This window comes from Kwoniella europaea, chromosome 1, assembly GCF_036810445.1.
Source record: "Kwoniella europaea PYCC6329 chromosome 1, complete sequence".
NCBI classification, from domain to species: Eukaryota; Fungi; Basidiomycota; class Tremellomycetes; order Tremellales; family Cryptococcaceae; genus Kwoniella; species Kwoniella europaea.
Window position 1 is genome coordinate 11,945,501 of NC_089487.1, and position 24,308 is coordinate 11,969,808.

The window sequence follows — 24,308 nt, forward strand, 5'->3', positions numbered from 1 at the left end:
CTCACTTATCATACCTTGACATCTTCTCACTGCTTGATCCACTCAGCTGTCCATCTCTCAACCACTCCACTGTCCTCTGTCTGACTCACTACCCCAGTCTGTAGATATATTTCCATCACAATGGGCAAGACGAAAAAAGTCAAAAAGCAACCCATCTCAGCCTTCGGTCCCGGCCCTGATGCTGGCCCTTCGAAATCCCAGATTCCATCTAAATCAACAGCTTCGACTGCCCTTGGCCGTCTTCGTTCGGGATCTGGCAACGGAACAGTAGTGTCAAGAAAGATCACGCAGTCAACTATCACTCGATTTCATACCTTGCTCAAACAGCAGGCCAATCTGAAACGAAACCTCAAGGCTGGCCGAGAGAAGGATGGAGACACTGAAGTTCAAGGGATGTGGAGACAACTTGATTCGATCGAACAAGAGATGAATGAGCTTGGTGGTCTCAACGCATATCAGATAGCGAGTACTCTAGGGCAATCGAAGGAAAGAGGTGGAGACAGCTCGAAGGTGCTTGTGAAATGGTTGGAAGAGCTGGGGATCAAACGAGAGAAGATGGCTCAGAACGAAAAATTGCGGTGAGTATCTTGGGTCATCTAACATCACAAATTAGTCCTTAATCTAAGCTTCTTCGCTGGATGATATGTAAAAGTTAGTATGTTGGAGATTGGTGCATTGGTCCCCGATAACTACGCCAGCTGCTCGAAATGGATAGACAATCATCCAATTGATCTACATTCTCAACATCCCGACATCCTCGAGCAAGACTTCCTCGAAAGACCCCTGCCTTCTGGAGAGCAGAATGCGTTCCATGTCGTCAGCTGCAGCCTGGTGCTGAATTTCGTCAGCTCACCCGCTGACAGAGGTGAGTGGGAGGGTCTGATACATCTTCCATGCATGCCGCTGTCAGCTGACTACAATGGCACAACACAGGCAAGATGCTCTCCCTCATACATCAGCAGCTCAGAGGAGAATCACCCTCATTCCTCTTCCTTGTCCTACCGTTACCATGCCTGACCAACTCCCGGTATCTGACTCTTAACACTTTCCAGGAGATGATGCGAATAATAGGCTTCACTTTAGAGAAGGAGCAATGGAAATCAGGCGGGAAAGTAGGCTACTGGCTGTGGAGGAAGACTGATAGTGCCGCTGGAGATAACGATCAATATAGGAAGAAGACTGTGATACAGGATGGTCCCAAAAGGAATAATTTTGCTGTTGTATTATCATCATGACACGAATGTGTAGGCATATGCACACGGCGAGATCCCATGCGAAGCATGCACGATGTACTGGATGAAACTGTCCGTGTCACACTGCATGATGGCACAGATGAGCTGTAGTGTACCATATTTGTTGGGTAGGATCGTATGTATATATAAGTTATAGTCACCTCACTATGCACACTACTAGTGAATTTCCGCTCCGCGCAATAGCATGTCTTTCAAACAACTCTTCTTTCCTCCCAAAGATATCTGAACAACAACAAAGCATGACCAATCAATCATCATCAGCTCATGTCCATTCCATCAGCGATAGCATCAGGATCAGCATCGGATAGGATGCATCCACGGAGACCCGATGCACAACATGGCATCGCTGTCAAAGCTCTTGAAACGGCCAAATCCCGATCAGTGACGTCTTTTTCAGCTCTTTTAGGTGTCCTGTTCATCTGGATCGTCTATCACTTCTACCAGAGGGATCTACAGGAATCAGGATCTTGGGGGTGTGAAATGAGCTGGATGTCTCCCTCGTATCAGCTGGTTGAATGGCAGGATAATCCCATACCACGTTACCAGGTTTACCTCTATCGCGAGCAAGGTTTGGAGATGGAGTCATCTGTGAGTGCTATCATGGTACTTGGAATAATGAGGCTGACTCTGTTCCACTAGCTAATTGGTCACCCCGTCATCTTCATCCCAGGTAATGCTGGCTCATACCAACAAGTGAGGTCTATCGCGTCATCCGCCGTCAGGCAGTATAGAGAACAATCTTCACTTAGGCAGGGCACGACAAAGTTGGACTTCTTCACGAGTAAGTAAGTGTCTAGTAGCACCTTTGCTCCTGAATCTGACGGTCTGTTCCAGTCGACTTCAAAGAGGACTTCTCTGCTTTTCATGCCCGTACTCTCTCTACACAAGCCGATTTCATCCGTCATGCTGTACGCCGGATATTGGCTGAATACAACCATCTACCTTCTTCGGAGCGACCTGCACAAGTCACACTATTAGCTCATTCGATGGGTGGTATAGCTTCTAGATTGGCTGTCACGGTAGAAGACATCTCCAGCTCGGTCGACGCCATCCTCACCATGTCTACCCCTCACTTGACGCCTCCCCTCACCATCGAGTGGAATATGGAACAGATATATCAAACGATCTCTCATCCCATTCGACCACTACTCATTTCATTATGCGGTGGAATATCAGATACTCAAGTCGTATCTGACAGCTGTGCTCTCCCTTCAACCCTTCTATCGGAAGATGATGGATTCGCTACCTTCACGACCGGGATCCCTGGGGTCTGGACAGGGGTAGACCATCAGGCTATCGTCTGGTGCCAACAAGTACGCTATCTCATCGCCAAGACCCTTCTCCAGATGGCTTCGATACAATCTCGGATCGACAAATTATCTATCGCAAGGAGTACCTTTCTCGGAGACTATAGCTTGAGATCTTCCCATGTAGACACACACAGTTTTCCCATCACCTCTACCGGAATGACAGTCATAGCTGAGCCCAAGACAGAAGACTCTCACATAGATTTGGCCGTTCAACACTGCACGGACAAGTGTCGAGATATTCCGCTCACCCACTCAATTGTGCCGCGACCAAGAAACACCAATGCTCCTTTCCCTCTGCCTGGTGAGGGCGTCAAGAGAGACGAGAAACTTCTGGTTGTCGATGTTGGTCCGAGAGGAGTAGACGGAGTTTTGGAAGTGCACACAGATTCACATCGGATAATTGAAGCCGGATCAAGAAAGGTGATGACATCTCAGACATCGACATGGCGTGAGTTAAACGACTTATGGATGATGCTTATGCTGATGAGATGACAGGCGCCGACGACTCGTCACGTAATGCAACTTCCCTCACGCTGAGCTTTCCCAAATGTCGCTCATCGTCTTTGCTTGTGCATAAAGTAAGAACCATCCTAACTGGTTGCTGTGACGGTGAGTAAAGGACATAGCTAGTTGACCACATACTGATGATTCCTCAGGTCTCCGTCCCATCATTCAGCATGTTTCGATACCCTCATATCCTTTTCAAAACGTCACATCAGAATCTCGCTCGTACCCTAATACCAAAAGCGGCCAATCCATATTTTTGCATTCGCATGTGGAAAGCATACCTTTCCAAACGGGAGAAAGCACTGCCAGCGGTGTGACTCTGAGGATCATCCAACAATCAGATTGTCGAGTTGAGCAATTGCAGATTTCCCTAGACACTTTTGGCATCTTGGCCAAGATCGTCACTCGCTACCGAATGACCTTTCTTTCATGGCCTTTGGGGTGGATCGCGGTCGTGATGCTGATGCAGTTGCAGGTATTGAGGAGAGATGGTAAGTCGTCACAGGATTGATGGTCGATATATTGCTGACTTTGTGTTATCACAGGGAGATTTCCATCTTTTGGTGATGGTCTTGAGCAAGTAGGTCGGCATTGGCTGCTTGGCTGTTGCGTGTTACTGGGCGTTGTAAACATCGTACAAGCATGCTTGGGAACTACCCTGCATCTCAATACCCTCATGCTCGGGACCATTGACCTGGCTCTGCTGCCACTTGTAATTTTTATGGCTTTGTGGACATTCAGCTTGACATGTGTCGCTTGGTTTGGAGTTCTCTTCACCAATGCTTCGCTTAGAACCATGGTATTACGAGCTTTTGGAAGGGGGTCTCAAGAGTCCAAGTGAGTGTGTCTAGAAGTTTTCCGCTATCCCTAAGTTGAGCTAACTCTTTTCCAGTCATACCATCAATACTCATCCCTCACGATCGGTATTCCTGATGTGCCTGATCATGGTCCTGGTATATTTGTTCATACCTCATCAACTCGTCTTTGTTGTGTCGGTGGCAGTATTATGGGCCAGCCTCATATGGAAGGATCGCATAGATGTGAGAAACACTTTCTATTTGCTTCAGCAGACTGGTGCTCACGTTTGCTCTGCAGATATCCGATGACTTCGGAAATACCATTTTGTTCTTAATGATCTTCCTCTTACCCTTCAAAGCGACGACATTACTTGTCTGGGGTAGAAGTTTATGGACCAACTGGCAACATCCGTTGTCTATCGAACACAACATACTCTACGTAGGACCAGCCGTGCTCCTGACAGCTTTGTGTGCTGGTGGTAGCAGTCCTAAGCAAAAAAATATGTGAGTGATTATCCCTGCAGCATTCGACTTGGTCATCAGTTGACTTGTAATTGCAGAACGATTCAGATCTGTCGAATGAGCCTGTTCACTTTTGCGATCATAGCTTTCAGCTGTGGTAGTCGATGGACATGGATGTTACTACCAATAGCCCACATCGTGTTGCTGACTTTGGTTGGAATGATCTGGTAAAAGGATAGAATATGTAGAAGAAATTAATGACTTTTAGATGATCCACCAGTAATGAAGTGATGATGTCACGATTTTCTCTTATGAACATTTCAATCGTAACAACATCATGGATACAGCATCATTGATTTGTATATGCATATACCTTACAGATTTCTCGCTGTCATTGTCATTATAACAATCCAATTCCTCCTTTTGTTGACAGCTATAAGATGTCTGGCAGGACAGGATCCGGTGAGAAAGAATTCAACGCAGCTTCCTCATGGTTATCAACCGCTCCTTCTGCCGCAAGTTTGCCGAATGAAATCAAGCTAGAGGTGAGTCTGGTCACATCACTGTGTGTCGGTCAACTTGCTTATACTGCATCTGACAGCTCTATGGATTATTCAAATATATCAACACACTAGCTGGACCGTGAGCGATCTGAAACAGATCCCTTTAAGTCTCTCATCTGACCCCTTCCCAAAGTACCGGAAGTCGTCCTTCAATCTTTTCACCCGCTCCTCGAGCCAAGTATGATGCTTGGGCCGCTCAGTACACCAAATACTCTTCCAAAGGAGATGAGGGGAAGCAGTTGGCTCAACAGCGCTATATAGAGATTGCTTTGCGAATCGGTTGGTCTGGTAACATACCCAACGAGGAGGAGGAGGACGTAGATCTAGAGAATCTAGATGATGAACCTATACAGAACAAGGGTAAAGGTCGAGAGGATAATCCAATAGGTGGTGTAAAAGTTAGCGTCATGTCTGGAGAAATAGATGAAGACGATCAGTAAGTGAGATATCCCCCATATCTCTCGATGTAGTGGCCGCTGACAAGCAGTGATCATAGTGACACCCACCCTCTTCACCTTGCGGTATCAGACAATGAAGTGCAAAAAGCAGAATTATTGTTGAATCAGGATAAAACGTTGGTACACCTCAGGGACGAATTTGTGAGTTTTGTAGCTCAGTCAGTGCAGTGCAAAGCTGACTATCTCAGTAGGGATATACCCCACTCCACTTAGCAGCTGATCGGGGGCATATCGAAATGACCAACCTGCTGCTTCGTTACGGAGCTGATAGGGATGCAGAGGTGAGTGCAGTTTACACTCGTTCAAGTGTAGTCGCATCTCGCTCACAAAGTGTCTATAGGACGAAGACTCTCAAACCCCCTTGCAATTGGCGGAAATCTCTGGCAGAGACGAGATTGTAGAACTGCTGAGGCCAGTATAGTTGTTGTATGCATAAAGCTATCTATCTATCAACGCACGTCCGATGTAACCCAGCTCCATTGGCCCTAACGACCGTTTCCTCTCCATCAAGCGTTTCTCCGCAAGCCCCACAAGCCGAGGAGACTAACGTCCACCCACTTTCTCTTCTCGCTTTCAAAACCGCCAAAATCTCAAATAGATCCGTTTCCACAAGCCGAGTGGTCATACTGAGCATCTCACCTTCCGCACGGTAGGAGTCGAGCATACCAGTGAGGATCGTACGGAATTCGGCATAGGTGCGCCCCTTCTGACCGCCTGTATTGGTCCCGGTAGTGGATGCATCAACTAGCTTCTTGAAAAGTCGAGGAAAAGAGAGCGAGGGTGATGAGGAGTTTACGAGCGAAGCAAGGGTCTCTTGCACAGTGCTTCGAAGAGCCGCGAGTGCGGCATTGGCGGAGGTGGTATCTTGCATGGGTCGTAAAGCTGAGACTGAATGTACCAGCTCAATGATCGCATGCAGCACTCCTAACCACATGTCTTCGACTTCTCCGGTAATTATTCGAGAGGAGGAATGCTCCCGGCACAGACGTGTGGCCATGCGGGAGACTGATTGAATGTTGGAGATCGCCATGTGAATCGTCCCTAAATCATCAGATAGTATTGCTTCCCCGAGGTCTAGACCCAGATTACGAAGGATATTTCCGACCATGTCGAACGTTTCTTCGGTCTTGCCCAAGCGATCGAGTGCCCATAATTGTCCTTCATAGATCTGTCGAGACTCACATTCGGTAGCAAGCTGGGAGAGATCAAAGTAATTGGGTTCTTGAGAATCGAGGAAAGAAATCAGGTGATCGGGATCATTTTGACAAAGAAGCGAAATGTAGAGATGTCGAAGAGGTTGATCGACATGAGCCGAACGAATCTCAGTCTCGGGTTCAAGAAGACAGCGCAAATACGCCATCTGCTTGTGTGGAGCGGACGACAACGCCTCAATGGCGCTGGAATGGCAAGAAGGCAGGTCTCGATCGAGTAGTGTGGCTGTCTGTCGAACACCAATCGTCAATAATTGGGGTAGAGCTTCAGAGACGGCTTCGAAGACTTCTTCAGACGTCGAAGCCGAGGTTATGATATCGTCGAGATCGGCGAAGACTTGATCATCAAATTCCGGATCTCTGAGCAGAGTCGAGATGAGCTTGCCCCATTTGTGCTGTTGTCGGTAGGATGTGCGCAGAATTCTATAAAAGCCTGCTTGATCAAAAAGCTCTAACATCGCATCGGAATCGTGAGGCGTGTAGGCGGAGAGCAGATATTCGGCAGCAAGTTGTCTATCTTCGCGGGTGCTCTGATCCGGATCGCTTGCGAGACTGACCAAGATACGATGGAGCGTTGATGGAGGAATGAAAAGGAACTGGGGGTACTTTGGTAGATTACGGGCGACGAAGATGTGCAGAAATGTGATATCTCCTGGGTGGAAATATTCTGGATCCATGACATCGAGCATGAGGTTGACGATGGATTGACGGTTCATGGCGCCAGAGGTGTCATTCAGATACGAATCCTCGAATGCGATATCCATGGAGTGCAAAAACGCTTCGGTGTCGAAGCGCAGTAGCAGGTTGAGATAAGGATATGGTGGTTCAGGGCCATCACCTGTGAGAATGAGATCGGTTGAGGTCGGCCAAGAGATTGTTCGACCGGCAAAAATGAAGGAATAAACATCCGTACGAGCCGTATGAGCCTGGTTCTCGGGAAGCGGTTCTCCACTTGGATACGATAGACCCGACAGCACTGACTCTACATAGGCGTAGAGCTTATATGCGTTAGGTGCCCATTGTTCGAGATGTTCGGCGTTATCCTCAACGAGAGAGGGCCGATTTAAACGATCTTGCTGGATGTCTCGGACCACATTAATCAATTTGACCAGAGGAGCTACGTAATCTTGCAGCGCTCGGGTGTAAACATAGATCATCGCATCCCAGAGACCATGAGCCTCGCACATTGTGATTGCATGATTGATGTCGAGCGAGGTTGGATCAACATTCCAGATGATTGCTTCTGCTTTATCGAGCTGATTTTTATCCTCGTGGGACTTGATGAGCGCTTGAAAGACGCTGGGTGGGATCTGCCGAATGCGTCCGGAAAGGATATGGGGTTCCAGTAGATCGAGAAAGATCCCTTGGATGCCAGCTTGCGCAAAGTGCTCGTAGGCTTCGTCGAAAAGGAAGCTGAGATCTTGCATAGAAAGGCACGCTTCTATTGAAGCGGTAGCAAGGCCTTCGAAGAGACTGGTTAAGTCGATACCCTGTCCGAGATGGGTATTCTCGGTGAGACGATCAGGTGAGAATGCCCATCGCAGAGACGCAAGCAGGAGCTCACGCAAACGCTTTGCAATAACCTCTCTGCGGGTATCAATATCTTCTGGAAGATTGATCGTATTGCCTGTAGCCCGATTTTCGTAGTACGCCAAGGCCGTCTGAATGGCACCGATGAAATCGCCTTGCTGAACACGGGAGAGGATCCTATCGTTCCAGTGCTGAAGCGTACCGACTTGAAGAGTGGTTTTGGTCTGACATGTCAGCGACGCACTGCATAAGTCCGGACTTACAAGTAGAAACAGTTTATCCCGATAGCATCTCACACTGCCAGCAAGGGACTCAAGAGGTTTAAAAGAGGACGATTTCGCCATATGGGAGAATGAATCTTGAGAAGTGAGGAGTCGGGTTTGCAGTAGCGTCGTCTCTACGGGCGTCATAGTGTTCGTACTTAAGAGGAGAAGATGATTGGAGGATATGACCAGAATATGCTGTATCAAGGAGTCAGCTAAGAAACACTTCGACTTCAGACTCACGTTATCGTCATACCACTGCATAGCCCGGACTGGTTCACTAGCCTCAAAGGTCTTTCCCTCCTCAAAATCTGGATCTTTACCATGAATGTATAGCAACCGAACAGATCGTCCCCAAGCGTATGCCAGAATGGGTTCTTTTGCTAACGGTGACCAGACAGCGCATCCGATTGATCCTCCATATTCCCCACTAAGGTTATCCCTCATCTTACGATACCAAGTTTTTGGGGTCGGTTTCAATCCGACAATGACCAGTTTAGCAGGAGTCAATAGAGCCGACAGGTTTAACGAGTCGACGGGACGCAGCTGATCAGAAAGTGGTAATGGTAAAGCGGCAAATAGCGTCGTTGGTTTCTTTAGTGGCTTTTCGGGATCAGGGTAACTGCCAAGCATCCGAACAACATCGTTGCTCTCGACACCGATGACTTTCCCAAGACTCCACCAGAACGCCCGACCATGCTCATCCCCACTGACGATGGAAGTATGTCGAGCTCCGACGAATCCGATGCGTAGAATCCGACTATTCTGCAGATGCCCCTCTCGGCGACCGGATAGGACCTGGGGAAGGGTCAAAGCGACCGTCGTACGAGACGCTTTGCTGGGATTTGACAGGTCGTAGAGATGTATATTTCCAGATGCTCGGCCAACGGCGATATAGGTTTGATCAGATGATATGGTGACGGCAGTGACGGGGAAGTCTGAACGTCAGCCAAAGAACAAATACAAATTAACTCACCGTTTCCTTCGTTGGGTAAGATGTATTTCAGATTCTGATCAAAGCCGTACACCAGCACAGTCCCTTTAATCGTTCCGACGGCAATCATCCCTCTAACATCGACCACTGCGGGCGTCTCTTCCCGCGAGAATAGATTGACGGATAGTCGCCGCAGCGGATGGAATGCAAAAGCCGGATCCTTGGATGATATTTCTGGCTGTTGCTGTGAGGGGTTGCTGTCGACTGAGAAGGTTTCAGATTTTGTTTCTGATTTCTGCGAGAAATGACTGGCTGTACGCAGGTGAGATAGCTGAGGTGGTTGCGTGGTGTATTGGGTAGAATTCGACGTTGTACGCATATGCGAACGTAGACGAGATATTGAAGGATCTTTGGTTCAAATCGCTGCGTCAGTTACCATGGAGACCCATAGCCAACGAAGTACTCACGTATAAAAGAAGCCCGCTTGTTAGGGCTCGGTGAGGGTAGGAACAACTTCTTTTTCAGGTTGTTCGATATTATGGATGGTGTACGGTCAGAATCCTTATCCTATTGCTTCATCAGCCATACTCATGTTAGTGAGATGCTACTCACCAAGCCCACAGAGTCATTCAACCTTCCAAATTCCTCGTCTCCCAAGGAGCTGCCATCAACTTCCCGAACCTTTTCTCCTATGATATTTTGGAATGTCCTGCTATAGCCATGATTAGGGAAAGGGGACTGAGGGCTGGGTGTTCTGGGTGGGGATGTATAGTCGTTTAGTACATCCTGTAACCTTTGCTCATATCTCGGTATTTCGGATGGAGTGTTGCATCCAGAGGTCTGCTGCCGAAAGGATGGTATACCAAAATGATCACTCGGACCGTCTTCCACCGTTTCAACGTGGAACGGTTCATCAGAAGGCATACGCCAGTTTATAGGGGACAACTCTTGTGCGGAAGCGGGTGAGGGAGACCGCTTCCAATAGTCGCTTGGCCCAGGGTCCATTGCGAACATTTCTTCGTCGGCAGGACCATCTTCATCGGTTGCTGACTTCCATAGAGGCAGTTGCGGTTGACCCTGAGCTGGGACTGAGCGGTTGTTTGAAGAAGTGGATGACAGTAGGGACTGCTGACGAGATGAAGACGCGGCTGGCATGGTGGATACAGAGTATCTGTCGTATCATAGAGGAGAATGACTGAGAGAGTTACAGGTGATCATATAGGTCGTGCAATGCTATGCTACACGACGACGACGATGATGATGATGATGATGATGATGATGTTGAGGGGAAGGAGGAGGGAGGGTGAAGGTATCTTTGGATGTCCCATTACATGACATATTCCACGTCATCACTTTCACCGCATACCTCTCGTGCTGTGGGTCGTATTTGTTGACATGTTTTGAATATATATCACCTGTAACCATAACCATAACCACAACCCTAACCGTAGCAGGCCCAACAGCATCATCCCACATGGCCTCCCCACCATAGCATCAGCCATGCATCCCTCGTCTTCCAGATCTCTCGCAGATCGACCCAATCGACCATTAGTCATCAAATGCGCATTCGATGGCAATACCCGCAAGGTCACCTTCCCCTCCGCAGCTACTTGTAGACTTGACTCGTTGCGTCTCAGGGTGAGCTCTCATCATCGCAAGCATAGTGTCTAGCCTCATTGCTAACTTGACTGGTAGGTCGAAGAATGCTTTTCGCTCTCAGCTTCACCTTTCTCTCTCGCCTATACCGATGACGATGGAGAGGAATTTCACATAAGATCAGATAGGGATCTCACCGAGGCAATCACTTACTTCATTTCCGGTGACGATGATGCCGCTTTATCGACATATTCGGGATCAACTTCGGGCAACCTAATGTACGCCCTTTCCAATCAGAAGATAACGATCCGTCTCGATGTCCTGGTGGAATATGATGGACCAAGTCTGAGCGATACATCATCCGTATCGAGCTTTCGAACAGGAACAGGATCTTATGACGAGACGAAGAGTCGGAGTGAAGGTAGCTGGAGATCAGGGGGTTATGAGGAGAGCTTAAGGAGCTCAAGGCGATACTCTCAATCTGATTTCGTGCAGGAGTCGGAGGTCGCATCAGGGGAATCCACGATTCAGCAGTTTAGTTCCCTAGAGCTGGATAGTCAGCCGTCCGGATCCCGGATACAGACTTTGAGTCATGAACCGACAAACTCTCAGACTATCACGCCATTTGGTGATCATGATGAGGATCCCCCATCTCTCTTGACAGCCTCGGATCTCGGCACCCGATGGTTGCGTGAACAGTCTCGCTTGGCTTCTCGAAAACTCGTCTCCGCACCGAGACCTGTCGCACGGTCAAACCGATATGACGACAGTGATGAGGACAGTGAAGAAAGCGATGATGAGAGACCAGGGGATATCGCTTTGGTGCGCGATGCGAGAGGTCGTGAGTGTCACAACCAGGAAAAGGCTTCGGTTCAGCTAACAGTGTGAAATAGGTTACTACTATTCCTATCACACCGACGCATCATCCCATTCGTCTCACTCGGAAGTCGGGGAGGGTCCTAGCAATCGCCCTTTTTCTTCAATCACGTTATCGACCTCGCCTCCTCAGACACCTCTACTACACGAACTCGTACGTATCGCAGAACCCGCTGGGCCCCCGATACTGGCACCAGACTGTTCTGCCTGTGGTATCCGCCTAGATTATATGCGGTATGTCTGCCAATGTTGCGGTGAGGGGGAATTCTGGAAAGAGAATACCTCCAAAGGAGCGAAGTCAATCTTGTGGAGCAGTGATAGCGATTCGTCTTCAGATACAACTAGCCGTACATCGACGGAGTCTCAAACCGTATACAATGTTGCCACTCCCAGCCAACTCACTGCATCTCAAATACAATCGTCACCTACCACCGCGACCTATCGATATGGATTGACTCCCCCAGACTCACCTTCCTCTCCCAACGGGGATCTTCTGAATGGCCGTCGGCCAAAGGCCCGTGGCTACGAGCTTTGCGCTGATTGTATTGAAGTTCACGGAATCGCTCACGCCAGAGCGATTGCCGCTAAAGCCAAGTCAAGTCATGCAGAAAGGCGAAGACGAAGACAAGGTGGCGACGTTCGCCACACCTTCAGGGAGAAGACATGGGCGGCGGAGGGATGGGTTGATGTGGGTAAGTGTTAAATCTGATACTTCTTGTCTCGGTCACTCATGTCGTTGCAGAATACAGCGAAGTCAACGAGTGTACGATATGTCGAAATCCACTGTTCGCAAATCGTTACAAATGTGAGTTATTCAAATTCATGGGCGATCGCTGATTTGCAGGCGTGTCATGTCCCAGCTTCGACCTCTGTTCTGCTTGCTATCATAAAGTCGAAGAGATCCATCCAGCACATGCGTTCCTGTCTCTACCTGACGTACCTTCTTCAACAAACACCTCCTTGGGTCTGGAAGAGGTCCCTCCCCCGCGTCATGAAATACCTCAACCAACTCGTCATCCCGGAGCTTTCTGCCATAATTGTCTGCAGGATATCGTCGGTCCAAGGTTCCATTGCGCTGTCTGTGCGGTAGATCTCTGCATACAATGTGAAGCTGTGGTTCTGGACGTCAATGGCACCAGCCATACCGCAGATCATATCATGATGAAGGTGGGTGAACACCACATGATATCCATACAAGCGTTGCTAACTTCCTTGCTTTGACAGATACCGGTACCTATCTCATCGCACCAAGTCGACGCTGTCTCTCGTCGTGCCAGAGACCGATGGTTTCATCAGGATCGAACGATGGCCACCGGGACGATGTCAGGTGACGGGGAAACCTCCTCAAGGTCATCGTCACCTACCAACGATACAGTGTATGCTCCGACAGCGGCTCGGAATCCAGCATTTTCACCACCTAGATTGGCTGTCACCACTCGAGACGCCCTGGATCACGGCTTGAAATGCGGCAATTGCAACGAGTGGATCATGGGAAGGAGATTCCAGTGTGCGAATTGTCCATCTGAGCCGGAGGGATACAATTTAGTGAGTACAAGCTCCTTCCCTTCGGTAGTTCTGACTGATAATCGTACCGTAGTGCTCCATCTGCGAACTACGCTCCTATCGTGTCCACGATCCGACCCATGTATTCTTCAGATTCGATCGTCCAGTTCACATTCCCGTCCGATCATCCCGACCTATCTTACCGCCCCTTTATCGGCAACCAGTGGGTAAAGTCCCGACATCTGCCTTGTCAACCATCAATCCAAGGGATCCTACAGCCTACTTAAAACATGTTCTCCATCGAGAGACCCTGTGTGATGTACATGGTGATCAGATCCGTGGGGTATGGCTGCGGTGCTGCCATTGCGCGGCAGGCTACGATGTGTGTCAGGAAGCAGAGAGGGCCTCCGATCATGATCCAACTCATGGTGCGTTCATGCGTTCATTATACCTGATTATAAAGCAAAAATGGCTGACGCGCCTTCATAGTTTTCGTTCTGTTTAAATCGAGAGTTGACATGAACGCTTTTCGAGCTTTGGCGGATCTAGGAGCAAGCCTTCCCAAACCCTTACTGAAGCAACAGGTTTATATCTCATAATGTCAGCTGCGATCAAATGCATCGTCACAAGGAATTGTGGATACCGATGTCGGTCTGGTATGCATCACAATCATTAAATATGAAGTATTATAATAGTGTATCCGTGTGTTAGTATCTTCATAACATCTATGCATAGTGCATCACAGGTCTTGATCAATCACACTGTGTTTGCTGCAAAACTGTTGTATCCTTTCAATAACCTCAGTCATCACATCTGAAGGAGTTCCCAGCACTATCCTGAAATACCCGGGCATACCAAAACAAAGTCCAGGCAGCACGAACACTGCCTGTTCGTTGTACAGGGCAGTAGCGAAAGCAACATCATCCTTGATCGTTGGGAAAGCCGCTAGATCGATCTTTACGAAACTGTACATCGCTCCGCTGGGACAGTGGGTACTGAGACCTGGAGCATCACTGACTCCTTGATATACTATCTTGGCGAGAGCCTGTCATAGAGTAAATCAGCCATGATTTAGACGGAGCGGAAATCTGGATAAAAAACATACCTCAATCTTGTTGATGACCTCGTCATACCATTCTGGTTCTGTCGCCAAGATAGTAGGCAAAGCAGCTTGTATCAAGCTATTGGGACCCATGAATCGATTACCCCAGCACTGCATTCCACTTTTGATGCTGGAGGCTATTCCAAGAGGATCATGAAGGCATAACCAACCGAAACGCCAACCGGGGACGAGGAATCGCTTGGAGAGACCGGAAAGAGTGATGATCGGTACTGTATTTGAGAGGGAGGCCAAAGGAGTGAAGGGAGCTGACCAAGTCTGATATTTACAATAACAGATCAGCTGACCAGCGGTAGAAGGGTCGATAGACATCTGTCACTTGTCACTCACCATATGTCCGTAGATCTCATCCGCAATGATAGGAACCTTATGTTCTTCAGCTATAACTAGAATATCTTTCAAAGCTTGTCGGCTGTAGTTACTTCCGCAAGGATTGCTGGGGTTATTCTGCATGTTATGATTAGCAAGCAGCCCTCCTACTGTGTATTCATAGAAAGCCGACTCACAATCAAGATCGCTCGGGTATTATCATCACAGAGCTGATCTATCATTTCAAGATCTACCTCCCAATCTTTATCCTCTACACAATCGTAGTATCTTATCTCAGCATCTAGATTCGCCAACAGCGCAGTGTATTGTGCAAAGCCAGGTCGAGGTAAGAGGATGTTGGATTTCTCGACTGAAGCAGGCGGTATTATCACTGAAAATAGCAGATCCAAACCCTGACCTACACCATGACTCTACTACAAGGTCAGCCAGGCATACATTCATTGCTCAAGCCTTAAGTAATGAATTGACTCACCAATACGATATCGCTTATATCGTATTTCACTTGATCCCAGCGTTCATGATAGTCTGCTACTGCTTGCCTAGCTTCGGTGGACCCTACACCATTCAGATATCCATTGGCTCCGCCACCTATCGCAGCTTGCGCGACGGCTGTGATGGCAGCCGGTGGAGGAGGGTGAAGAGGATAATGTGTAGGATCACCTAAACCCAGATTGATAGGTGTTTTGGAACAACTAGGCTGATTCGCAGTTATAGATGCTAAAGTCTCTCTGATGGGATTACGAGATCGACCCTACGACACCGAAGCATGTCAGTCAATTGAAGATGACAACTGTCAGACTGGGTGACTCACGACGGCTGGCGAAACGCGAACGTTCCACTCCTTCTTCACGATGCTTGTCGTTGGTTTGAGGGGAGCTTGGGATGTGATGTCCTGAGCAGCGATCAATTGAATGTCAGGCATATTGCGGGATTAAGGGAATGCGAGCTTAGTAGTCAAGGTCGTTGTTTAAAGGTAATTAGAGATCGAAAAATGAGCAAATATACACAGTTGGCGAAGAAGTCGAATGAAGTTAAAATCATACTGAGAAAAGAAAGAAGAGATTTGCACGTCTCATAGCACCTATAAATACTTCTTGAGCAGGGTCATCTGAATCATACATCGGCCGCATTTGAGCTGAATCATACGTTATCGAAGAGTATTTCTCTGGATCACGATGTACAGTCGCAGATTGTTGTATTTGTTGGTGGTGTCTCTTATCTCACCTACTGCAATATTTTACTTTTCGGGAAAACATCACTCGCGTTTGGGTCGGTTAATTGGTCGGTCGTTTGATGCAGATGGTTGCAAGTTCCGGCCGGATGATCTAGATCCGGTTGGTTCCGGCCGGGGTCTATTCTATGTACATTATGGTGCCATTTGCTATGATGTCTATCTATCTCTATCTGCATACAGAAGTAGGTTATATGTCGGACATATCACATGGGTATCAGGATTACTACGGGTATCACCTAGTTCGCTGATGCAAGTGAAATCGAGCTTCTACATGACGACCACGGTAGACCTCGTCATATCGCATTATGCCGTACCCTCTGGCATCACCTGCTCAGCCAATCCCATACCTGTTCTCATCAGGTCCAAACGGGTAGAGAATATCTCCGCAAGAAGAAATGCCGCGAAGGAAGGATCAGTCCAGTAAGACAGATGAGCAGTGATCATGTCTATTTTCATTCGATCAGCTGAGGGTTCTGACAATCAATGACCCGGCGACTTACCTAAATATTCGCTTACACCTGCTGACGGCAGGTAAAAATCGACATTGCCGTGAGGATTCAACGCTGAAAACCTGCGTTCGCCACGCGAACCTTCCAACCTCTCTTCCCCACTTGGTCCCGACATCTGATGATCCCAGATCAGCATGTATAACCCTATTTTTCTCTACCATGACTCACCTCAATCCCACTAGGCAAACGAATCACACCTGGACGAGCAGCTTTCTTCTCGCCGGATGTAGTCCCAACCAGGTAAGAGGGTAGATACTTGGAGATCGAGCTAAAACTGTCCGTGACGGGAGCGTAGAAAGGAGCAGTGACTGAGGTTATAGCCAAGGGAGGCCGACGAGCTCCCAGCTTCACGTCGACAGCGGCATTGAGTTGATAGCTATCGGTTGGGTCAGCTTTTTCAAACAATAGGGTACGCAAGACTCACGCTACTGGATCGGTGTAGTAAAAGATGTTGTACAATCTACACTTTGGGTCAGCCAGAGCCCTACTCATTGACGGTTCATCTGCAACTCACGAGTCGATCGCCAAGCATCCATACTTCCCCGCTCGATCCAGCTTAAATTTACGAAATTCAGCCATGTTTCTTTGGTGTGCCAGGTTCATCAGAGATACTCACAGCTTCATCTTGAGGTGAGTGCATTGTCCTCTCTCTACCCTTTCTAGGCATCAATTGAGCTTGCTCTAAATGCAAGAAGATACCCAAAGGGCTCCCGCATAGGAAAAGATTACTCGTGTTGAACAGGAATCGATCCCGAGTTTGAGTAATCACTTGTTTCGGGAGCTGAGTTAAAGTTGGCATCTTTGTAGGTTGATTAGACAGGATTTGTGAAGCCAAGGCAGACCCGAGCTATAAAAGTGTGAAGTCAGATAGGCAATCCAGACTGAGCTGAAGAGCTAGCTTACCGAATGACCTATGATATGAACTCTCCCATACTTATCGAACTCAGGATTTCGAGCGATCCATAGTCGATACAATTTGTTGGCTTGGAGGCATACTGCTTCAATCATCTTCTGTCTATGGTGCGACATGTAGAGAGGAATATCAAGAAGCACCTGAGAAGGAGTCAGCTACAATCGCTCTAATACAAGCTTTGACTCACAGCATTTGTCAGTTCTCGCACATATGGTATAGACTTGTTCATCGTTATATCTAGCAACATCGACAATCAGCCCAGACAAATTATAGAAGAACGACACACTTACCTGCTATGGTGAAACGATTGTCCATGCCATGCTCTCTGTCCTCATCGGTCTTCTCGTCATCGAGATCAATTGAGGTTCGCCATTGTACAGGCAGGATCTAAAGGGTATGGGTCAGTGCTTCGATATGAGAGAATAATCCCGCATCGTACTCACTTGACATCGACGATCTCGAATTATCGATGCAAGAGCGGGATTCGATGATTGTTTCCTGGTAGCCCAATGAGTGAACACAACAGTTCATCGAAACAAAAAGACTCACCTCAAGACCTGACGTAGTTGATTTCCAGCATATCTAGAATCACCTTCAGCTACTTATCCAAGTCATCATATCGCACACTCACACGAAGTTATACGCCTCATACTGTGTAGCAAGCTGTTGACCTGCAATGACCTATGAGTATGGCTTCACAGTATCTACGCGGACCACCTACCAATACCATGTATGACCAAAATCAGGTCCGTACACGGTGCATCATCTTCTTCTGCATCGACCTGTACTATAGATCAGTCTCAAATCACATCATTATCATGATCAGAATGACTGCTCACCAAAGGGGCATTCTCCTCTTCCAACGCATCTCTAGTATCCGCAGACAGCCCTACTGGACGCTTCCGTCTTTCGTCATCCTTCAGATCTTCCAAGCTCTTCTTGACTCCACTTAGAGTTTCACCTGCACTGAGACCTAGACCTTTGACTGCAGCACCGACGACGGTCTCAGTCTTATCACCAAGATGATCTCTGTGTGATTTATCTTTGGACAAAGCTCGATGATGCATAGAAGGTGATTTTTCCATTTTTGCAGACCGCTGACTGCTGTTGCTACCCCGACGAGAATGAGGTCGACTTCTTCCGGGAGAATTTTCCATTTTATCTTTATCTTTACCAGATGCTGCTGCCGCAGGACCAAAACCTCGGTATACATAGGTACCAGATGGTTTAGCTCTGAGCGATGCCCAGAAAGCACGAGTGAGATAAGTCAAGGTGCCCGTACTACATGGCCAGGTAATTCGTCAGCCTCTCTCTTCCTGTTTTCCGAACGGAATCGTAACTCACGTTATCAGGCGACCCTTTTCCCCATCTTCGAATATTATGCCTAATCCATGACCGAACTTGGAAGGAAGAGTGTACTTTAGCTTTTCTTCTCCAGCTGTACCTAGAGATAGGGCAGTAGCCAGTTCATGCTTGTATGATGGTTGCCAAGGTTGAATTTCCCTAGTATAGTATCAGTCTGTTAGCAGATATATGATAGTATTTGATATAGCTAGCTTACAGGTATGCTCTTTCAATCTCCTCTGCTAACTCCCAAGAGCAAGGTCGTGTTTCATTCTCGACAAACCATGTACCTCTTAAAACAGGTACCCTTGACCCCGTATGAGCCCAAAAGACAGGATGTAACGATAAAGTCGGTAATGACACCTCGAAGAGCGAGTCCTGTCAAACTCATCAGCACCAAATCCCATATACAGAGCCGCTGAACAGATGTGTTTCTCACCTGGCTGACAGGTACTCCTCGAATCACTTCATAATCATCATATTCCCTCTGCACTTTACTAATGACCTCCTTGTACCTCTGATCGGTACTATCTGAAAATTCTTCTTCCGCTCTACTCTGTTCTTCACCTGATCTTATATGTTCTTGATCAGGTACATCTCCGTTACTCTTCTTTTCTTTCTCTTTCTCTTGCACTTTATCATCCAGTGGATGTGAGCTTGTCGAACCAACAGAATGTACACTAGTGACGCTTTCCCTCCTTGCTTTGTCCTTTTCCTTTTCCTTCTTTTTGGTTCGAGCTGGAGCACCCTCACCTTCCAGACTCCCCCATTCCCTAATGATCTTTCGTCTCTCATCGTCAGAAAACTGAATCCATCGTTCTTCTATCCTGAGTGACTCGCTCTGCGAGAATGATTTGTAGGTGGTGGACGCAGAGGTGATAGGTGTAGGTAGAAGGTCGAGGTGCTGTGCGCCGGCGTGGACCCAACGATAGTCGAGAAAGGGAATAGGTAATAATGGTGGTGTCTCTGGAGGGGGAGCGTCTGGCGGTGGGGCTGCCATCGTGAGACGAAGGGAGGGAATATGATGGAGGATGAATGAGGGTATATAGCTTAGAGATGGATGAATGATGTAGTTAGTTACTCGTACTCGTAATTGGGTGGCAAGATTATTATCAAACTCATGTTTATCTACAGATCCAGTGTGGCAGCATTGCGTAATCTCACGTGGCAAACCGTCACACAACCTAACATCACTCTACTGGAGTACTGTGTGTGATGCACTGTTATGCATACAATCAATTGAGTAGGTAACAGGATCTCTCATTAACCTATATACAACGGTGCTATCAATAGTAATCATCTTCTTGTATGCAAGGTATCAACTATTCTATATATACATTCCAAGAAACCAGTCGGGAAATTGTCCATGATGATATTCGTTTATACATTATATCCTTGAGCTCGAAGCATCCTTGCCCATCTGCAACAAGTGTTCAGAATCAGCAATCATATTATCTTAACATCATACAATCACTCACTGCTCTTTCTGTAAGTTGGCTTCCTCAAGTTCTCGTTTCAACTTTTTATTCTCCAAATCAAGTTCATTTCTACTCGCTTTGGTCGCTCGAAGATCATTTTGCAGGGCAGTAAACGCTTCGGTCTCGGGTAATTGAGCGTCATTGAACATCCCATCAAGTTCGGTATTGAAGGCCTATTTGGATGTCAGCTGGTGAATAGGTAAACATGAAGACATACCTCGTAGATTACGTCTAGCTCGATTTGAGCATCTCCAAGTTGACGTTGAAGTAGATCCTGATGTTCTTTAGAGCGTATGACCTGACCGTGTAGCGATCTGATCTGTTGAGATTGCTGTCCGGGTGTCAATTGATGTTATTATCTGGCTATAAGACTAGATGCACTTACTTGATCATTTTCCAGTAATAACCGCTTTGCCAAAGTCATCGCTTGGTTATTGCCCATTTCAGCTTGCCGCAAATGACCATCAACCCTTTCAACGATCGAAGTGATACCTCTGGCACACTCATCCATTACGATCGCATCAATCTCCTGTCTGCCAGATGAGGAATGACGGGAAGATACTGAATCGTAAGGATCATGATCGACAATACGCTAAACATCCATCAGCCCATGCTTTATCTCTCTATGACTCACGTTCATATTCCTTCGCTGAGGCGATCGAGGCAGAGACGTATTTCTCTCTAACCTTTGTACCAAGTCTTTACCTTTGGTATCTTTGGTCATCTGTTTTCGTAATCCAGATATTTCAGATTTCAATCGTTTGTTTGATCCCAGAGCATCGCGAATCTACCCCTGTCAGCTTTGCTCTACCAAATATAGCACTCACCTTTTTCGAGGCTCCTTCTAAAGCGGTTTCGAGATCCTTATATTCCTTCATCCCAACATCCTCCACTGTCGCGTTGGTAGCTATCGATGTGACAGAATTCTGTGACGCTGACACTGTCCTAGGTGTGGTCAGAGGACCAGATGATCTTCGCGCGCTGTATTTGCCGGATGATCGACGACTGCCAGGCTTATTTGATATCGACACTTTCGACGGATCGGATACCTCTCTGCTGTGCAGAGGACTTCGGGTAGGAGATCGTTTTCGAGGAGTGAGGTTGTCAGCAGAGTGTTGTCGTTTTGCTGCAGCAAGTGTTGTAGGTGTAGATTGCGCTTCATTAGATTCACTCTCTTCGCAACCTTTGAGTGGAATCATTTCCCTTCCTACCGATATCCGTCGACCACCTCCGGAGACTATACGCAGTCTAGTATGTGCAGACCCAATGGTTGTTCCTTGTACAAGTACAGGCGATCGAGACGGTAAGTTGGATGAAGAGCCTTGCACCGGGCTCCGCGGACCGATTGGGCGAGGTGATGGCGGGGCGGAGGGCAGAGCAGGACTCGGTATCTGTCGAGGTGAGGAAAAGATGCGGTCATCGTTTGCAATCGATTGCGCCAAGGTTGGGAGCACATGAGAAGGAATTGGCGATGCCGTGGCTCGCGGTGTAGTCTCCATGGTCGGACTAAGCGCTCTAACAGGTGATGGTGTCTTACGAATACGCAAAGGTGCTGTAGTCGAAGGCGGGGTTTCCGAGCGCACTGCATTGTCAGTATATAGTTTTGTGGTATCGAGACTCACAGGTTGCTCGCAATGACGCTTCCGCTTCCTCCAAAGCTTGCTGCTCAACGTTCTGACGTAATTCAGCGACACTTTTAGATCCAAGTTTATTCGGTGTGGGTACGACGGAGCGACTGTTGTTCCTCGCCATATCGAGTCGAGCATTTAGGTCCAGCTCACTCTGTCCCAGCTCTGCTTCGTACGGAGCACCAGCGATGAGATGGTCAGAGGATTTGAACAGTCCATCGCTGGGCGAGCTAGATCGATGAGACAGTCGTTTTCGAGAATTATCCGTGGACAGATCCATGGTGGATGATCTACTTCCAGTCGATCTCGAAGCTTTAGTGCTGAACACATCGCTTCTTCCAGAGACACTTCCGACGCCAAAGAGGTTACGAGAAATAGCATCGAGGTTGAGCATTGAAGGTCGCAATCGATGAGAGGCAGCGGAAGGAGTTGTAGGACAAGAGGTAGAACCGGTTCTGAATTTAAAAATACCATATTTATGTACTAGAAAGTCAGCCTTGCCTACGAAAGCTTGACATACCAGTAGTGACTATACGATCCATGATTTCGCTGATATCGATAACCATTCGATCCTCATCGACAACATCGACCGTAGAATAGGAGAACCGGCATAAACCTCCCGTCATCGGCTGAAGGCGAATACACAGTAAAGGTGCATCTTCGCCTACAGGTAGATTCTCCGCCAATCCTTCTTCGTCGATATGCACAGCAACTTTCGCCTGGAAACAAGTCTGTCAGCGAAGGATGTAATATTTCTCCGGCGAAGACTTACTTTTCGGTGAGCAAGCCATGCACTCTTTTCCCACACATCCCAATAGCACTTAGCTCTCCCCATGGGCTCGCCTGCCGCTTCTAACGATAACTCATGTTCGCTCATGAGTGCTCTAGCGAGGATTTTACCTTCTTTCGACGATAACTTGGTTCGAGCTAGTGCTTGTGCTGTCCAGAGATTCTGGATGAAACGCAATTTATCTCGACAGGTAGCTACAGGATCAAGAGCTGTAGAGAAGGGCGGATGAACCGTCGTATACGATCGGAAGGGGCGAGCAGACCATCGACCGGATTGATCCATCGGTGGGCGTTCGAAGAAGAGATGGAAATCTGATCTCGTCAGCTTCGCCCCGATCAAACCATAACTTACCTCCATTTCCAGTATCCGACGCAATGACATCGAGAATATCTACCTCTCCTCGGAAGCTGAGTTTATCTTTCTTGATAGGATTTTTGTCCATGATCGCGGCACCTCTGACAAGTCTGGGTATATCATCAGTCCCGGTGACCTTTCGTCCGCTAATTGAGCTCGATTGTCGCTTGACTATCATGAGCTTGTCGTCAAAGAGGAACAAGGTACAGTTGAGCGGTGTAGCAGCGGCGTGAATCGCAGGAGGTGACTGAGAGGTCAGAGATCCAAATGATGCCATAGATGGGTTGGAATTTGATGAGATTGACAATGGACGGGATCCCAATGACGATAGTGGTCTTGAAGGAGGGGACGATACGGTGGGATATTCTGCTGGCAGATCTTCAACGTCGATAGCGTCGATGTAGTCTCGGCTGTTACTGAACAGTTTTGCCTACCACCGGGTTTAGCTTGATACTATGAGACTATGGTTGCACTTACAGGGAAATTATCGATATTCCTCTCCAGATGATACATCACCGTAGCCCGCACGGTCTGAGGGTCAGGATCACATCTAGCTATTCCTGAAGCGATCTCAATAGCTTCTAGCAGTTTGGCGTGTTGGGAAGAGATAGGCGACATGCATTTTATCATAGCTAAGTAATCAGCGAAACTCTACCACATATATCACTCACATTGCCAGAGTAGTGTATACCTCGGAATCCTCTGGACAGGTTCCATGAGCAGCTCTCGAAGACCGATATTTCCTATACCAGTTGTTTGATATTTGGTGCTCTATATACGAGATCAGCATCAATTATATGCTGAGCAAAAGCATATCACTCACCTCGATGAAACTGGCAAATCCGTGGAACTTCTTCAATGAGTCTTGAAACAGTTTCTGTGACTCATCTTGTTTACTGAGATACGTGCGATATGGGTCAAAAGTCCGTAGGTTTTTGAACTGAACGAATATCAGCTGAGACCAATATCGTTCTTAAAGGTACATACGTGTTTCAGGCAGACATCTCCAACCGTATCTTCCGCTCGCCCACTCTGCATCATTGCGTCTAGGTCCGTCAGAAAAGCAGCTGAAGCTGGCACGATCGCTTCTATATTTGCGAACATAGCTTTCGCTTCGTAAGGAGGTATGAGCTGTTGATTGGGGTCTCGGGAGAATAGTCTCAAGCGATCTGCATAGCTCTGAGAAGGTTCAGCGTTGGTTGAGGCGGGACAAACTCACCGTTTTCAGTGCATGTATACGACACAAATAACTTCGTTCAGTCCTGACCAGCTCTTCTATGAGATTGTTCAACCTGTTCGACATCTCCTCACTCTTATGTCCGGACCAGCCGGGACTCTTTCCCAT

The 24,308-nt window shown here is 47.6% G+C and overlaps 7 protein-coding genes across 7 annotated transcripts; 4 read left to right on the forward strand and 3 right to left on the reverse strand.

Moving 5' to 3' along the window:
• Positions 1 to 120: 120 nt before the first annotated feature.
• On the forward strand, positions 121 to 1,235 carry V865_004547 (uncharacterized protein; the record flags this gene model as incomplete). Its single annotated transcript, XM_066228327.1, has 3 exons — positions 121 to 578; positions 657 to 865; positions 934 to 1,235. 3 exons carry the CDS (start codon positions 121 to 123, stop codon positions 1,233 to 1,235), a joined length of 969 nt encoding a protein of 322 aa, XP_066084424.1.
• A 327-nt stretch (positions 1,236 to 1,562) lies between these two features.
• V865_004548 (uncharacterized protein) lies at positions 1,563 to 4,560 on the forward strand (the record flags this gene model as incomplete). Its single annotated transcript, XM_066228328.1, has 9 exons — positions 1,563 to 1,841; positions 1,893 to 2,034; positions 2,088 to 3,011; positions 3,059 to 3,172; positions 3,220 to 3,561; positions 3,616 to 3,907; positions 3,963 to 4,110; positions 4,166 to 4,371; positions 4,428 to 4,560. The coding sequence occupies 9 exons, from the start codon at positions 1,563 to 1,565 to the stop codon at positions 4,558 to 4,560; spliced, it is 2,580 nt and encodes an 859-aa protein (XP_066084425.1).
• A 209-nt stretch (positions 4,561 to 4,769) lies between these two features.
• V865_004549 (uncharacterized protein) lies at positions 4,770 to 5,771 on the forward strand (the record flags this gene model as incomplete). The annotated part of the gene is made up of 6 exons (XM_066228329.1): positions 4,770 to 4,874; positions 4,931 to 4,971; positions 5,026 to 5,328; positions 5,380 to 5,491; positions 5,542 to 5,631; positions 5,691 to 5,771. The coding sequence occupies 6 exons, from the start codon at positions 4,770 to 4,772 to the stop codon at positions 5,769 to 5,771; spliced, it is 732 nt and encodes a 243-aa protein (XP_066084426.1).
• A 21-nt stretch (positions 5,772 to 5,792) lies between these two features.
• V865_004550 (uncharacterized protein) lies at positions 5,793 to 10,443 on the reverse strand (the record flags this gene model as incomplete). Its single annotated transcript, XM_066228330.1, has 6 exons — positions 5,793 to 8,315; positions 8,388 to 8,552; positions 8,598 to 9,187; positions 9,331 to 9,696; positions 9,756 to 9,855; positions 9,901 to 10,443. 6 exons carry the CDS (start codon positions 10,441 to 10,443, stop codon positions 5,793 to 5,795), a joined length of 4,287 nt encoding a protein of 1,428 aa, XP_066084427.1.
• A 345-nt stretch (positions 10,444 to 10,788) lies between these two features.
• V865_004551 (uncharacterized protein) lies at positions 10,789 to 13,862 on the forward strand (the record flags this gene model as incomplete). Its single annotated transcript, XM_066228331.1, has 8 exons — positions 10,789 to 10,926; positions 10,984 to 11,725; positions 11,778 to 12,452; positions 12,503 to 12,565; positions 12,653 to 12,927; positions 12,985 to 13,305; positions 13,358 to 13,691; positions 13,753 to 13,862. 8 exons carry the CDS (start codon positions 10,789 to 10,791, stop codon positions 13,860 to 13,862), a joined length of 2,658 nt encoding a protein of 885 aa, XP_066084428.1.
• Positions 13,863 to 14,002: 140 nt separating this feature from the next.
• Positions 14,003 to 15,635, reverse strand: V865_004552 (tyrosine aminotransferase; the record flags this gene model as incomplete). Its single annotated transcript, XM_066228332.1, has 6 exons — positions 14,003 to 14,308; positions 14,369 to 14,641; positions 14,714 to 14,830; positions 14,890 to 15,123; positions 15,186 to 15,464; positions 15,525 to 15,635. The coding sequence occupies 6 exons, from the start codon at positions 15,633 to 15,635 to the stop codon at positions 14,003 to 14,005; spliced, it is 1,320 nt and encodes a 439-aa protein (XP_066084429.1).
• Positions 15,636 to 16,250: 615 nt separating this feature from the next.
• V865_004553 (uncharacterized protein) lies at positions 16,251 to 19,713 on the reverse strand (the record flags this gene model as incomplete). The annotated part of the gene is made up of 17 exons (XM_066228333.1): positions 16,251 to 16,393; positions 16,448 to 16,571; positions 16,625 to 16,832; positions 16,881 to 16,916; positions 16,971 to 17,011; positions 17,073 to 17,303; positions 17,360 to 17,509; positions 17,557 to 17,606; positions 17,660 to 17,756; positions 17,813 to 17,867; positions 17,919 to 17,951; positions 18,001 to 18,040; positions 18,091 to 18,151; positions 18,209 to 18,650; positions 18,714 to 18,872; positions 18,931 to 19,091; positions 19,153 to 19,713. The coding sequence occupies 17 exons, from the start codon at positions 19,711 to 19,713 to the stop codon at positions 16,251 to 16,253; spliced, it is 2,592 nt and encodes an 863-aa protein (XP_066084430.1).
• Positions 19,714 to 24,308: the final 4,595 nt, after the last annotated feature.